The sequence below is a fragment of the Sminthopsis crassicaudata genome, chromosome 2 (genome assembly GCF_048593235.1).
Source record: "Sminthopsis crassicaudata isolate SCR6 chromosome 2, ASM4859323v1, whole genome shotgun sequence".
In the NCBI taxonomy this organism is placed as follows: domain Eukaryota; kingdom Metazoa; phylum Chordata; class Mammalia; order Dasyuromorphia; family Dasyuridae; genus Sminthopsis; species Sminthopsis crassicaudata.
Window position 1 is genome coordinate 575,029,462 of NC_133618.1, and position 15,804 is coordinate 575,045,265.

Sequence of the window (15,804 nt, forward strand, 5' to 3'; positions counted from 1 at the left end):
TATGCATCCATCATTGTGTACATCGATGATTATCCTGAAATTTATATTTAGAAAGTGTGGCTCACAGGACTGAATATTAGGTTGACTTTGGAAGGCACCCAAAAACTTTTTTGAAAACCCTAAATATCAGTTTGCTTTCTTGTCATTTGCCTAATATTATTCATAGTGAAAATAGATGATAAAACTCATGTCTTCAAATCATCTCATTTTACAGAAAATAAAACCAAGCCCAAAGAATTGAATGATTTGCTAATAATAGAATCTTGATTCCACCTGATGTCCTTGCTTTTCCCCCTATACCATGCTACTTCTATGTTATAAAAAGAGAGCATAAAACATGCAGCTGCAAGGTATCCTGATTTTTTTTTATAAAATGAATGATTTCATTTCAGGCTAAAACCACCTTTTAGATTGTTTTCTTATTTTCCAGAACTTTTCCTGACTTCCTCAGCATCCTTAGAATTTTCAGTGACATTTATTATATTATTTATAAATAATTAACATAACAGACCAGTTCCCATCTAACCTCACAAGTATTTATTGAGTATTTCTATATGAAGGCATATTTATTATGTGTGAGGGTGGTTCAGTGGACAGAGTGCTTCACTTAGAGCCAGGAAGACGAGAGGAGATCCTGCCTCAGATACTTAGTAGCTCTATGACTCTCCACAAGTCATTATTTCAGCTTCAATTTTCTCATTTGTAAATTAGGGATAACATTAGCAGCTGCCTCACAGGACTGTTGTGAGGATCAAATGAAATTTTATATGTAAAATACTTTGCAAGTCTCATAAATCCCAATTGTTGTTGCTATGATGATAATGATACAAAGAACAAAAAAATTATCTTGGCCTTCAAGGAGTTTGCATTCTTTCCAGAGGTTACAACTTATCAATAGATCAACATATACATAAAACTTTAAGGCAAGAGAGAACTAACAAGGAGAGGGATCAGGAAAGGCTTGTTGAGAAAGGCGTGCATTCTAGGCATGGGGCACAGCTTGTACAAAGTCATGGAGGTGGGAGATGGAATGACAAGTCTGAGTCACAGTGAGTAGACTAGTTTGGCCAGACTGTAGAGAATATAAAGGGGAATGATGCAAAATAAAGCCGGAAAAAGTACAGGTTGCAAAAGGATTTAAGTGCCAAGCAGAGGTCTGTATTTTATGCTAAAAGAAGTAGACACTGAAAGTTCTTGGACAGAGTGAAATGGTCACATGTACTTAAGGAAGATTATTTTGGCAACTATCTGGAGTTTGAATCAAAAAGAGAAAACAGGATACTGGGAATCCGTTTCTACTTCTGTTAGCTTTCACACTCCCTCCTATCTTAAAGTGTTTGCTAATGAATCATGAAAGATTATCTTTCATCATTTCAAGCAATTTTCTTTTTCAAATCTTGCTCATGATTTCAAAGATTTGTATTGGTACATTTTCTCCTCAAGACCTTAAGTCAGAGCTACAAAATTTTCATTATCATCATCATCAGAAGACAGCTCCAACCCCAAACTATCAACAAGCTCCTTATTATCTTTAAATTTTTAGCAGAATTCTAGGCAGAAGACATTTTTAAAATGATATATTTTGATAGGCTGCCAAAGAACACCATTCCTTGGTATAGTCTTTCAGTCTTTCAGAATGTCAATGAGGCTTTGGCCTTTTAAGGAGAACAAAGATATTACCAGACACATCCCAGTTCTTAAAGGTGAGGTTTTGAATTGTCTAACAATGGGATAGCTATTCTTGGATAAGTATGAAGTTTCTGCAGAAGTTCAGACATACAAAAATAGGTTGAAACCAATTAGAAAAGGTTGTCCTTTTCTGCATACAAGAGCTCTGCAAACAACAGGTAAATGTATGACACCATCTATGCTGATAAGAACAATTTTCCAGATACCAGAGATTTTATTTCATGGGATTCTGCAGCATGAATACATTGACGGACAGTCAAATTGTTCTTATTCTTCTTTCATTTCCAGCACCCATCAGAATAAAACTAGATTCAAAGAGACCAGTTTCATCAGTATGGTTAAGAAATAAATTGTGTTAAGAAATGAGGCTCTTGAAAAACAAGATATTTTACAATTTCTTAGTTTGCTGACTATGTTCAGAAAGGAGATTTTGACATTTCAAAGTGAGATGTAGCATTAGAATATATGCTAGAGTAGATTTTTAAAAGTCAGTCAGTGATATTTGCTTATGAAAATCTTATACTTTATCAGTGAACATCATTCCAGACTTGAGCGTTGACTGATCTTTAAGTGAGATCATTTATAAAGACTGGGATCTATATTTTGGCAAATTCTGGTCCTCTAGCAATTTCGTTATGGTATCCTTGCATTTTAGTGGGATCTTACCCAAAACACAGTTGTACAATTCTAGAAAACAAGATTTTCTCCTAAGAACTTTGAATATTTTCTAGGCCACATAGTTTTCATCAGGACTCACTATACATAGCTAACTCTTTTCTTATTGATTGTGTAAAGTGAAAGTGACTCAGTAAAATTTATTAAGGCCATACTATGTACTAGGCACTTTGCTAGGATGCAGAAAGAGACAAAAAACATTGTCCCTGCTCTCAAGGAACAAACATTCTAATGGGGATGATTACAAGCCATGTATAAAATCCACCAAAAATTTGGAACAAGTGGATTCCAGACATATTAACGTTTTATCTTCTTTACTGTCCAGGACCAAGAAAATCTCTTCCATTTATCTGGAAAGGCCAGGAAGAGCAGACAATCAGTCCTGGGCTGCTGCTGCCATGGAGGAAAGAACTGGCAGGGCTCCAGTGTATAACCGGGACTCAGCCACTAGTCCTACTGCCGACCAGAGCTTCAACTTTTATCACATGGATCTCTACGACTCTGAAGACAGGCTGATCTTTCCGGAAGAAAAAATTCAAATGAGAGGAGAAGTCCTGAAAGAACCAAAGAGAGGTGAGAGGACCCCAGAATTAAGTACGGCCACCCATGATCAAAATGAAGTAGAAGAACTGGCCCGCTATTATGGAGTTGAAGATGATAAGGAGCTGGAGGATGAGATTGAAGTAGGGAGTGTGCTTCGGGCTGGGGCTTCAGATTACCAGTCAGCAACTTCTTCCCTCAGACCCCATATGGTTCCAAAGAGGAGAGAGCCAGGGAGAGAAGAGAAAGACTGGCAATATCTGGGGGAAGAGGAAGATGAAGAAGATGATGGATTCCCCACCTGGGGCCCTCGAGGTCACTACCAGGAATTGAGGGAAGCCTACAGGTATACTCGGGGTCGCTCCAGTGAGGAATATGAGTGCTATGTCATACCAGAAGAAGAGGATGAAGAAGAAGCGGCTGATGTTTTCTGTGTCACCTGCAAAATTCCAATCAGAGCTTTTGACAATCTTTTTGGTGAACACAAGGATCATGAAGTGACCCAGCTTAACACCGCAGCAGAAAATGCCCGGGTAAATAAGACACTTTTTTCTTCCTGTTTCTATTTAAAGAACATTCCAATTGCCACTCATAATTCTTTTGTTTGACAGGAGGAAATTCATAAAAACATGTTCAAATTAGAAGAGCAGATTATTCAGATGGAAAACTTTGCAAGTCATTTGGAGGAAGTTTTCATTACCGTAGAGGTAAGAGAACATTTTTTTTTTTTCACTAATCCATCATTATGTGCCTTTTAAAAATCAATAATTAGTGGGTTAATAAATCCACTCAACACAGATCTGTTGAGACAAAGAAAATTAATGCTCCTCTCTCCTCATTACCTGCTGGATGTTATATACACTTGAGCTGAATGAGCTCTCAGAAGGCATCCAGTAAAACCCCTGATTTTTACAGATAAGGAAACTGAGGTATAAGGAAGTTAAGTGCTCAGGGTCACACAGATAATAAGCATCAGAGACAGATCCAGGTTCTCTGACACTAGAGTCTGTGCTCCTCAGTATTATACAGGAAGAGAAAGAGTCAAGCCTCTGGAATTGCTTTGAAGGTGACAGATCAGTTACCCCTAAAATCTATATGCTATGGTTAAAAGTGACTTTTCAGTGTTTCCCTCTACACATACTAAAATTAAGTCCCACCCATTTACTATACTCCATTATCTTATGACTTAAACTAGCATATGCTGCCCCCATATTTAGTGAAAGTGGTAATTAAAGTGCTTCCTGGTTATAGATTTAGATAGTTGAGCTAAATGAGTGCACACTCACAATGCAATGAGTAGAAGCAATAAGTGAAAGTTTCCTGTTATAGATGTTTATATCTGGACAGGAACTTAAAGTACATCTAGTTCCACTCTTTAACTTTACATATGGAGAAACTGAGCTGCCTTTTAAAAAGCCTAGCTATATTAAACCATAATTATTTTCTAGAACTAGTGGGTGGTAGGGGCAGGAATCTGATCTGAGAGGTGATATCTGTGTTTTGGCTACATGAATCATACAGAATACCTTCTCCACTCCTAGTTCCGGGGACTTATCTGTGCTTCTGAGGCATCTGTCATATTACCCTGCTATACACCCCTGACATTTAACAGCTGTCAGTGAGAGAAAATGCTGGCCACTCAGCAATTTCACCAAACTTTAACTCAAGGAGGAAAACCCAGGCTGGCAAACTGCTAAAAGGAATGCCTCCATGAGGGAATAATTCACTATTTTCATTTGACATCTCCCCATCATGTGAAAGAATATATTAAATATATTAACGAATTTTAGATACATTAAGAGTTTTTCAATTCTATATTGTATTGTTTCTCAATCAGCAAAGATCTAACTAGGACAGGGTGAATGGAAATTTGCCCTGGAACACCAAAATTATTTAGGACACAAAGTATAGTTGTGATAGCAACTAATTCCTTCCCCCGCTCCACTGGATTTTTCCTCCTTTTTTAAAATAATATTTTATTTTTCCAAATACATGCAAAGATAGTTTTCAACATTAATCTTTGCAAAACCTTGTGCTACAAAATTTTTTCTTTCTCTTTCTTTTCCTCCTCCCCTAAAAAGTAAGCAATTCAATATAGATTAAACATGTGTATTCTTCTAAACATATTTCTCTATTCATCATACTATGCAAGAAAAATTAGATGAAAGGGGGGGAAATTATAAAGAAGAAAACAACAAAAGTGAAAATACTGTACTTTGATCCACATTCCACTGGATTTTTCTTAATGATTATTACATTATTTTCATAATTATAAGTTATAAAATCGATCAGAGAATTTTATTCTCCCCTATCTTGGACATGCTATCATCCCAGGGGATAAAACAACTAGTCACAGCTCTATGCATCAGTAAAAACAAATAAATAGCAAGTTATAATGCAAGGTTTCCTTCAGGGAAAGATAATCATAATCTAGGTTACCATCTGTACCAAAGGAAAACATTTGCAAGCAGAAACCCTCTTCCTGTGAAGGAGGGTTTACCATCCTGGAGCAAAGACAGGACTTATATACATAAAAAACCACAAGTAGACTGGACCATGACACAATCATTCTTAGGTCTTGAATAGCAGTTCCCAACAGGCTACTGCATGAACAATGCAGGTGTTCCTGGCTCCTGTAAAAACAGTCTCCAAGTTGAGCATCAGAGTTAGTATGGTAGGAACAGGATTGTAGTACCTGGTTCAGTTCACTTAGTAGTTACAAGAAAGGGATTTCAAGCATGTCAAAAGATCTGATGGACAGCTCTCAGGTTCTGGGAAATAAGAGGATCTCCAACAAATCTAAATATGAAGATCATAAATCCCTCAGTGAACACCTGGTGCTGGTCAAAGTAATACACTTTGCCAGAGGGTGAGATCAGCCAGCGTGCAAAAGATTTTTATAATGTCAAGTTTAGGGACCAGCCTGATTTCTGGGCCTGAGCTCTGAGGAACAGGGTACCTCCCAATATCTTGATAGTGGGGAGGAAAGGAAGGAATCAGAGGAAGGTTTAGTGCATTTTAACATATATCAGCAAACCTTTCATAACACATCTTAGCTCAGCCAGCACAAAATGGAAGCCTGGCTTTGAGCTCTGCAGTTCCAAAGGGCAATGACTGATTGAAGCAAATTAGCCACACCTGGTACAATCCTTGCCATCCGGCCCCCTTCTGCTTATCTCTTCATTGACAACCTGTTACTTCTGCCCAGAACCTAATTAAATTTTTACTGGATCAGACACAGTTGTGGTCATTTAATTTGTTGACCTACAGCACTCAGGCTTGCTTTACCTAAAACCTTTTCAAAAATTATCTGCGTGTCAAATAAATTCACATTATTGTTGCACTTGACAGATAAGCTGACTGTTCTTACCTTTGCATTTTGATATCTGACTGGTGGACCAATGGGATTTATGAACTTGTTCCTCTCTCCTTCAGTGAATGACCTTCTTCTTCCAAAAGTCCAGCCCCAGGCTGATGTCAAGTATGAGAGAATACAGTAAAATATGGAAAAAGAATTATCCTGGGAATCATATTCTACTCCTAGTCTGTCGTTAATTAGTCACATGACCTTGGGTAAATGCATCACTCTGGATCTCAGTTTCCTCACATCCCAACATTTATATAGCTTCTTAAGCTTTGAAAAATACTTTACACATCTTATTTGATTATAACAGCAATTCTGAGGTAGTTATTATGCCCATTTTACAGATTATGAAACTGAGGTTTGTTAGGATTACTAAGTGAGAACTGAGGTTTTCTGGACAATTACAAGGTGAGAACTCAGGTTGACTTGATAGAGGGGGCAAGCTCATTGGCTGGGGTGGTTCTTCCCAGAAGCCCTTGCATTATCCCACGCCCATCTCTGGGAGAATAAAAGAGAGGACTCCCAGAGACAAGAAGAAGACTCTGAATTGCATCAGGCTTGACGGGGCTCTCTGCAGGAAGGGAAGTCACTTCTTTGGACAAGAGTTAACAGCAACTGCCTGGAGACAACGGTTCATTACAGGAAGAAGAATCTGTCGGAGAGATTTGAGTAGAAGACACAGCAGATCTCTTCCCAGAGAGCAATCCAGCAGCTTCTAGAGACAACAGCTCGCTACAATTGGCGCCCAACGTGGGGCAAGGACTTTTGCTTATCCTGACAAGAGGAGCTAGACCAGACCTTCGCAATTTGGCGCCCGAACAGTTTTGCCACAGGGAATGAAAAACAGCCCTACTATGTGCCAAATGTATGTTGCAGCTGCTCTTGCTCCAGTAAGAAAAGCCTTTCCAAAAGTAATATTGTTACATTATATGGATGATATTTTGGGATGTGCACCTGAGGAACAAATGTTAGAGGCATGTCTACAAAGGACCATGGAAACATTAAAGTACTACAAACTGCATATAGCTACAGAAAAAATTCAAAGACATGCTCCTTTTCAATATTTAGGATATGAAGTATATCCTAAGACACTCACAGTACAAAAGCTTTCTTTAAGAACAGAGAAGTTGAACACCTTAAATGACTTTCAAAAATTAATAGGAGATATCCAATGGATGCGTCCAGTGTTAGGCTTAACTACCAATCAACTACAACCACTATATGACATTTTAAGGGGAGACAGTGCTTTAAATTCACCACGCCAGCTTACAAAAGAAGCACAAAAGGCTTTGAGAGAAGTTGAACTGGCTTTATCCAATGTGGTTGAAAGAGTCACTCAAAAACCCTTGGAAATATCAGTTTTTGCTACAAAAGAGGCACCCACAGCAGTCCTTCACCAAGGAGACAGAGTGATTGAGTGGGTGAACCTCCCAGCACAACCAGAACAAAGCCTTACACCTTACCCAGTGCTTGTGGCTAGGATTTTATTAAAGGCTATTAAGAGAGTAACACAATTATCTGGGATAAGTCCTGAAAAAATATACACATTCTATACTAACGCACAGATTAATGTATGCTGTGAGACCATCCCAGAATGGCAAATTTTATTAGCCACCGCTCCAAATTTTGCACATGGATCTCCATTAAAGATTACCCGGCTACTACATAATTGGCGATGGATTTTTGAAGAAAAGGTTTCTAAGGTTCCTCTTAAAGGACCAACAATCTTTACAGATGCCTCCAAAGAAAATATTTGTGCCATATACTCTCATGATTTAACCATAAAGAGAGTAATCAGGACTCCTTTTCAATCCACTCAACAGAATGAATTATTTGCTATCATGCTAGCTCTCACTTATTACCCAGGAGACGTAAATATAATTACTGATTCAGCCTATTCAGTAGGTGTAGTACAAAGAATTGCCACAGCCCAAATAAAATTTGCAGCCTCCAATATTTATCAGCTCTTTAAGGAACTTCAAGAGCAAGTGAGAAAACATCCAGGCAAGATTTATATCTTGCATGTCCACTCACATAGTGGACTTCCAGGTCCCATTTTTGATGGAAATTCAAAGGCAGATAGCCTTCTAACCATGTTAGCCAGTAGTCCTTTATTTCAGGAAGCACAAGAATCTCATTCTAAATATCATCAGGCTGCTCGAGCTTTACGTTTACAATTTGGAATCACAAGAGAGGAAGCTAGGAGCATAGTAAAAAGCTGTACAGCTTGTCTTCCTTTCCACGCTCCTACATTCCCTCCAGGGAAGAATCCTCGTGGTTTGAGACCCAATGAAATCTGGCAAATGGATGTGACCCATTATAAATCTTTTGGTCGTCTATCTTTTATTCATGTTGTGGTAGACACCTTTTCAGGATTCACATTTGCAATGCCAGCAGCAAAAGAGACAGCCCGAGTGGTCACTGAATTCCTTATACAGGCTTTTGCAATTATGGGTGTGCCACAAGCAATAAAAACAGACAATGGACCTGCATATACGTCCAAACATTTTACACACTTTTGTGCACAGTATAAGATTTTACATACCACGGGCATACCCTTTAATCCTCAAGGGCAGGCAATAGTAGAGAGAAGAAACAGAGATATTAAGACACTCCTCCAAAAACAAAAGAAAGGGGGAGCCACAGGTAGCCCTAGGGAACTTCTAAATTTAGTTCTCTATACCATTAATTTTCTAATTTTTGACAAAGATGCACTGGCTCCAGCAGACAGGTTTTATAACCCACCAGAAGGGCAGTGTCCAGTGAGAGCATCTCCACTGTCCTTAGATAATCGCCAGGTGATGTGGAGAGATCCAGAAAGTAGTGAATGGAAGGGACCAGATAGGTTAACTGCCTGGGGGAGAGGGTTTGCTTGTATTTCTTCAGCAGGAGAAGGAATCAGATGGGTGCCAACGAGTCATATTCGCCTTGTCCATCAGAGAGAGACAGAAAAAGAGAAAGGCCTCAAAATAAAGGAGAAGATCTAAGAAACATCTGACACTGAAAGAGCATGGATAATAAGAAGACTGTTAAAGAACTTTAAAAACCAGCAGGAATCATTGGACTTCCTCACACAAGATGAGACTAATGGACAATGGACTTATGGACATTTATAAATTTTCAATTTATGATTATGTTATATACTTCTAGCATGTGTTACGTTACTATGTTACTATGTGCTTATGTAATTTATGTAATTATCTGTAATACTTCCCATATTGATGGATTTATGTTTCAAGGTCATGACTGTCCTATGTTCTAAATCAAAAGAAAGGGGGAGATGTTAGGATTACTAAGTGAGAACTGAGGTTTTCTGGACAATTACAAGGTGAGAACTCAGGTTGACTTGATAGAGGGGGCAAGCTCATTGGCTGGGGTGGTTCTTCCCAGAAGCCCTTGCATTATCCCACGCCCATCTCTGGGAGAATAAAAGAGAGGACTCCCAGAGATAAGAAGAAGACTCTGAATTGCATCAGGCTTGACGGGGCTCTCTGCAGGAAGGGAAGTCACTTCTTTGGACAAGAGTTAACAGCAACTGCCTGGAGACAACGGTTCATTACAGGAAGAAGAATCTGTCGGAGAGATTTGAGTAGAAGACACAGCAGATCTCTTCCCAGAGAGCAATCCAGCAGCTTCTAGAGACAACAGCTCGCTACAGAGGTTGTAAATTGTTAAAGGGACTTACCCAGGGTTACTTAGTAAGTATCTGGAGCATGACTTGAACTTGAGTCTTCTTTCAGTATTCTAAGTCCAATACCCTCCTATATTATACTTCCTAACTACTGTCTCCTAGCTTTCCCATCAGGGAAATTGAGGAGAGGACATAAGGTTTTCTATAAGGTCTCTTTCAGCTTTAAAATTATTGTTTTTAGTAGTATTTTTTCAATTACATGTAAAGACAAATTTTATTGTTCATTAAAAAAGTTGAGTTTCAATTTTTTCTCCCTAAATAGTAGGCAATTTAATATCAATTATTCCATAATCCATTTTTGAGCCTGGGTTTTACTTAGGGCTGTCCCCCACTCCTGGAAGGCTCTCTTTCCTCATCTCCATCTCCCAGAATCACTCAGATTCAGCTCAAATGCCACCTCCTGTTGAAAATCTTTCCTGCCTTTCCCTCTGACATTAACTTCCATCTACCCTGAAAAATCTTGCAATTTATATCAGTGTTATTTCTTCCAGTAGAATGGGAGCTCTTTGGAGGCAGGAACTGTTTTTGTCTTTTCTTTGTATTTGTGCCTGTCATGAAGTAGATATTTAATAAATGATTAATTTAGTAGTAATACTAACAGCTGTTTACATAGAGCACTTGAAAGTCTGCAAAACAACTTTCACACATTACCTTATTTAATCACTAATGCCCATCAGTATCCCTACTTATAGGCCAAATGAGACTTGAAAAGGCTAGTTGATTTATTTAGTAAAACAATTAAAAAGTTAAAGATACAAAGAAAAAAAAACATTCTGCTCCTTCCCTCAAGGCCTCTAGTCAATTGGGAGAAACAACATCAGATTATATATATACACACACACATAAACCAAACACAAGAGTCCTTGAGAGGCAGTCATTAGAAACTGTAAGAATCAGGTGAGACCTGGAGTAAAGCTTTTAAGGACTTTGAATTCTAAAAGGTAAGTACTTAGCGTGTGGAAACCAGAGATGGAACATCACATATGAAGGATAATAAATAACAGTTTGACATTTCATAGTGCACAGATTGGGTAATAATTTGTAATGAGTCTGGAAAAGTAGGTTGAAGATAAGTTGTGAAAGACTTTTAATGCCAAATGAATGAGTTTGTATTTCATCATAGAGGTAAAAGGGGAGCACTGGAGCTTTTGGAGGAGAAGAAATGATAGTGTTCAGACCACCATGAGAAATGGGCAAGGGGGTAGACTGGAGGCAGGGAAACCAATTTGAAGATTTTTGGAATTAGTAAGGGTAATATGCTAGTGCATTTTTAACAAATGGCTGAAGGAGGAAGTAATATCCCCACAACACATTTTTAAGTTTAATTTGCCCTATTAATATTTTCTTCAGTACTTTCTTAAATCTAGACAATCACCAAAAGAATAAATCAAACCCAGATATGTAGCTGGCCAATTTTCTAGGTGTAAATGCTCACACTAAAAATTTAACAATCAGCTGTACTACAGCTTTAGTTAGACAAAAGCTGATGAAAGCCTGAAATAGAGCAGTGGCTATGTGAGAATGAAAGATATCATTCAGGTAGAATTAACAAGGCTGGATACATAGCAAGAGCAAGTTGCAATTCAAAGGTGATCCTAAGGTTGTAAACAGAGTAGAAGAGGAAGATAAGACCTTAGTCAAAAATGGGAAAATTGCAAAAATGGTGGATTATAGGAGGGCTACAGAGTTCTGTTTTAGAACATAATAAAGAATTGTTTTAGGCATTGTTTATTCTGAGATGTATCAGTTGGAAATGGCCAATAGGAACTTGTTTTTAGGATAAAATACAAACTCTAGTTTGACTTTTTTTTTTCTTTTGCTGAGCCAATTGGGGTTAAGTGACTTGCCCAGGGTCACACAGCTGGGAAGTGTTAAGTGTCTGAGGCCAAATTTGAACTCCGGTCCTCTTGACTTCAGGGCTGGTTCTCTACCCACTGCACCATCTAGCTGCCTCTTAGTTTGACTTTTAAAACACTTCACATGATCAACTATGATAGATATGACTTTTCAACAATGAGATGATCTAGGCCAATTCCGATAGATGTGGGATGAAAAGAGCTATTTGCATCCAGAAAAAGAACTGTGGAGACTGAATATGGATCACAACATAGTAATCTCACTTTTTTTGTTTTTAACTTGTTTTCTCTCATTTTTCCTTTTTGTTCTGATTTTTTCTTACATAGCATGATAAATGTGAAAATATGTATAGAAGAATTAAAAAAATAAAAATAAGACACTTCACAATCTGATCTTTGAGGGTCTCTACAATCTTTTTCTGTACCTCCTACACATTTAATCTTCTCTCTTTAATTGTTTCTCAATGAAAACTTTCTACTTTAGCCAATCTAGTCTGTTTGCTGCCCTCAAAAGAAATCATAGATAGATTCACCTCTGACTTTTTGCTCATATTATTCCTTCTGACTCATTCCCTTTCCCTTGCCCCCAACTTTATTAGAGCCTCCTCATTCTTCAAAACTTATATCACTTTCCATCCCTTCCACAAGGCCTTTCCTTATCTCTGCAGCTCACAGTGAGCCCTTTTCCCCTGGCAACTCCGTAAAATTAGGACTTCGTTTATGTGCCACCTTATCTGGGATTATAATTGTATTGTGTTTTTTAGTCTTATTTTTTCAGTGAGTTCAAAAGCTCTTTATGTGCAGAGACTGTCTACTGTTATAGCATCCACTGCCCCTAGCATAGCACTGTTGGTAAATGTGTGTTCATTGGTGCAAATGATAGAAAATATGTTATCAGGAAACATTAAAGAGGCCTCCTTCTGAAGATTTTATGATTAAATCTCTAACTCTCTGAAAGCATGTGAAAGAGCATTGAAAATTCTTTCTTCATTCCTACAGAAGATGAAATTATAGGAAATACATTTCAGTAGCCAAAATAGAGATTTTAACTTCTGTAAGTAAATGATGGTTTTTAACAGATTATATAACCTATACTTCAAAGGTTTCGCAGCAGAAATGAGACTGGGTTTCCCAATGAGAGAATGACAGAATCTGACCTTCATGGCATTCAAGGTTATATTAGAGAAACGCTGCAATCAAATTTGGGAGAACTAGGTCTAAGTTCAGGTTTTGCCAAAAATGTAACTGGATAGCCTTGATCAAGTTCCTTAATTTGAATGAGCCTCAGCATCCATTGATAATAGAAACTAGTTCAAATGATTTCAATTATTGTTGCTGTTTAGTTGTTTCCAATTCCTATTTGGAGTTTTCTTGACAAAGATACCGGAGTGGTTTTTCATTTCCTTTTCCAGTCCATTTTACAGATCAGGAAACTGAGGCAAACAGGATTAGGTGACTTGCCCGGGGTCATACAATCAACTAGGAAGTGTCTGAGGTTGAACTTGAACTTGGAAAGAAGAATCTTCCCAGCTTGGCACTCTATCCACTATGAGTCCTTGTTGCCCACTTCAGTTATAAAGCTATGTAATCCTTTGCTTTATATTGGCTCTGGAATGGTAAGAAAGTAGATTGGGTTTGTGGTCTTGCCCACCCTCCCACACCTCTCCCCAACCTTTTTTCTTCTCCCTCCATCCCTAGGATCAATTTTTTTAGAGTATGAAGACCTGGATTTTTATTCTGGCTCTGCCATTTACTACCTTGTGACCTTGGATAAATTCTTAACCTTTTTACACCTGCTTTCTTCATCTGCAGAATATAGAGGATGCAATAGATGATATCTAAGGAAGGAATGAAACATTTAACACCTACTGTGTACCAGACACTGTGCTAAGTGCATTGCCAATATTATCTCACTTGATCCTCACAACAGAACTGAGATGGAGATACTATTATCAATCCCATTTACAGATGAGGAAACTGAAATACATAGGAGTTATTTGCCTAGGACCTAATAAGCACAGCTTATAAGCTAATAAGCTTCTGGGTCAAGTTTAAGTCTTCCTGACCAGGTTCAGAGCTTTATTCATTATGCTACTTCACTGCCTCTAAAGATATCCTTTTCCAGATCCCAGGCATTTTCACTGTCTCCCACCTTCCACCTAACACAAGAAGCTGTTTCCAATTTCCTTTTATTAAAATGCTTTCCTTCAGTTGATTATTTCCAATTTATCCTGTCTGTAGCTTGTTTAATAGTTGTTTGCATGGTGTCTCTTGCATTAAACTGTCAGCTCCTTTAGAGAAAGGACTATCTTTTACTATTTCTTGTATCTCTAATGTTTAGTACAGTGACTGGCAACACAATAAGTATTTAATAAATGTTTATTGACTTACTATGACCAGGAATAAAAAGAAGTTTGTTCTAGATCTTCCATTAACCATCCTTAATTAATCAAGTCTTACTTTTCCTTTTCTACATACTGAGGGTTTGAATTAAGTTAATCTTAAAATCCTTTCTAATTTCAAAAACTGAACATTTAAAAATATTTAACTAAAATATGGCTTAAATTTTATGACTTGCAGTTATGTAAACTAAAATAACTTGTCTCAAATATCTTACAGGAGAATTTTGGAAGACAGGAGCAGAACTTTGAGTTGCATTATAATGAGATCTTGGAAATTCTTGCTCAGAAATATGAAGAAAAAATGCAAGCTTTAGGGGAAAAGAAGAGAGAGAAAATAGAAGCATTGTATGAACAGTTGGTCAATTGTGGTGAAAATCTTGACACTTGTAAGGAATTGATGGAAACAATTGAAGAGATCTGCCACGAGGAGAAGCTTGAATTCATAAAGGTAAGCAGTAATACAGAAGAAAATATTATCTGGGATAGATTTTGCTCATCTAGAATAATCCAAATTAACTGAGGATGTAAAATGGTTTGATGCCATTGATAGTGAATGACATTATCAATTTCCAAGGGTAAAGAGTCATGACCTTCAGTGAAGGTGGAAATTGGGAAAACCAGTAGAGTTAACAGGATGGATGTCAAATGATAATGCACTGGAGCTGTGATCTCATCCACATGGGCACTCCATACATTGATACAGATTGCAACCCATCTGTGCCTTCTTATCTTGTACTATTCTTGTCCATATCTGTCCAATAGATTCTCCAAAGTGGGTCCAGATGATTAACATTTTGGATATCTTCCTTTAAGGGATAATGCAGCTACTTGTTACAAATAATTTCTACTGGTGCTACAAAAACATTTCCTCAAAGTACTCTTGCTACTCCTGGAGATAGAAAACCATGAAACCACAAGGTTTTTCAGAATAGAAAAGAATGTATGCTTTTCTTAGTTTCTACTAACTTCTGCCTACCTCCATTTTTTGGCTAACTATATAAAACATATGAATATGTATATATCAGTTTAAAGAGATCTCTAATGACAGATATACTTAAAATAATTTTACTTCTAACTCAAAAGTCATTCTAATAATATTTATGATCTCCTATTAAGGGGAAGACACTATGCTAATCCCTAACATATAAAGGTATGTGAAGGTTTCATAACAAAGACTCTTTCCCTGTCCTCAGAGAATAGCAGTACTACAAGGAGAGAGGCTGAGGGTCTATGTGCACAGCTTGTGGGGTAATATTTGGATTCCTTCCAAGGTTCCCTCATCTGCCAAAGTTGTGTTTAGTGTTTATCAGTATGAATCAGAAGTGGAAACTGGAGTCATTACTAGGATGGAGAAGGATCTGTTCAGGTTGCATGTTGGCTTAGAAAAACATGTGAAAGTTATCAATGTTTTATTGTATTTTCATTTGTTTTGCTAAATATTTACCAATTACATTTTATTCTAGTTTGAGCCTTAAGTGAAAGTATTGTGGCCCTCATATTCTATCCCTCTACTACAGATAAATCTTTTAAACACCAAAAACTTGGCCAGAGAGTAGAGGACTACACAGGTAGGTGTGAGCTGTCAAC

The 15,804-nt window shown here is 37.6% G+C and overlaps 1 protein-coding gene across 1 annotated transcript in view; it reads left to right on the forward strand.

Annotated features, from left to right (window-relative positions):
* Positions 1–2,694: 2,694 nt before the first annotated feature.
* FSD2 (fibronectin type III and SPRY domain containing 2) overlaps positions 2,695–15,804 on the forward strand; it is a 57,087-nt gene continuing 43,977 nt past the window's right edge. The window contains exons 1-3 of the mRNA XM_074295303.1: positions 2,695–3,437; positions 3,516–3,611; positions 14,435–14,665. Of these exons, the coding sequence (XP_074151404.1) occupies positions 2,763–3,437; positions 3,516–3,611; positions 14,435–14,665 (1,002 nt within the window). The 5' untranslated portion in view covers positions 2,695–2,762. The remainder of the gene's footprint in view (positions 3,438–3,515; positions 3,612–14,434; positions 14,666–15,804) is intronic.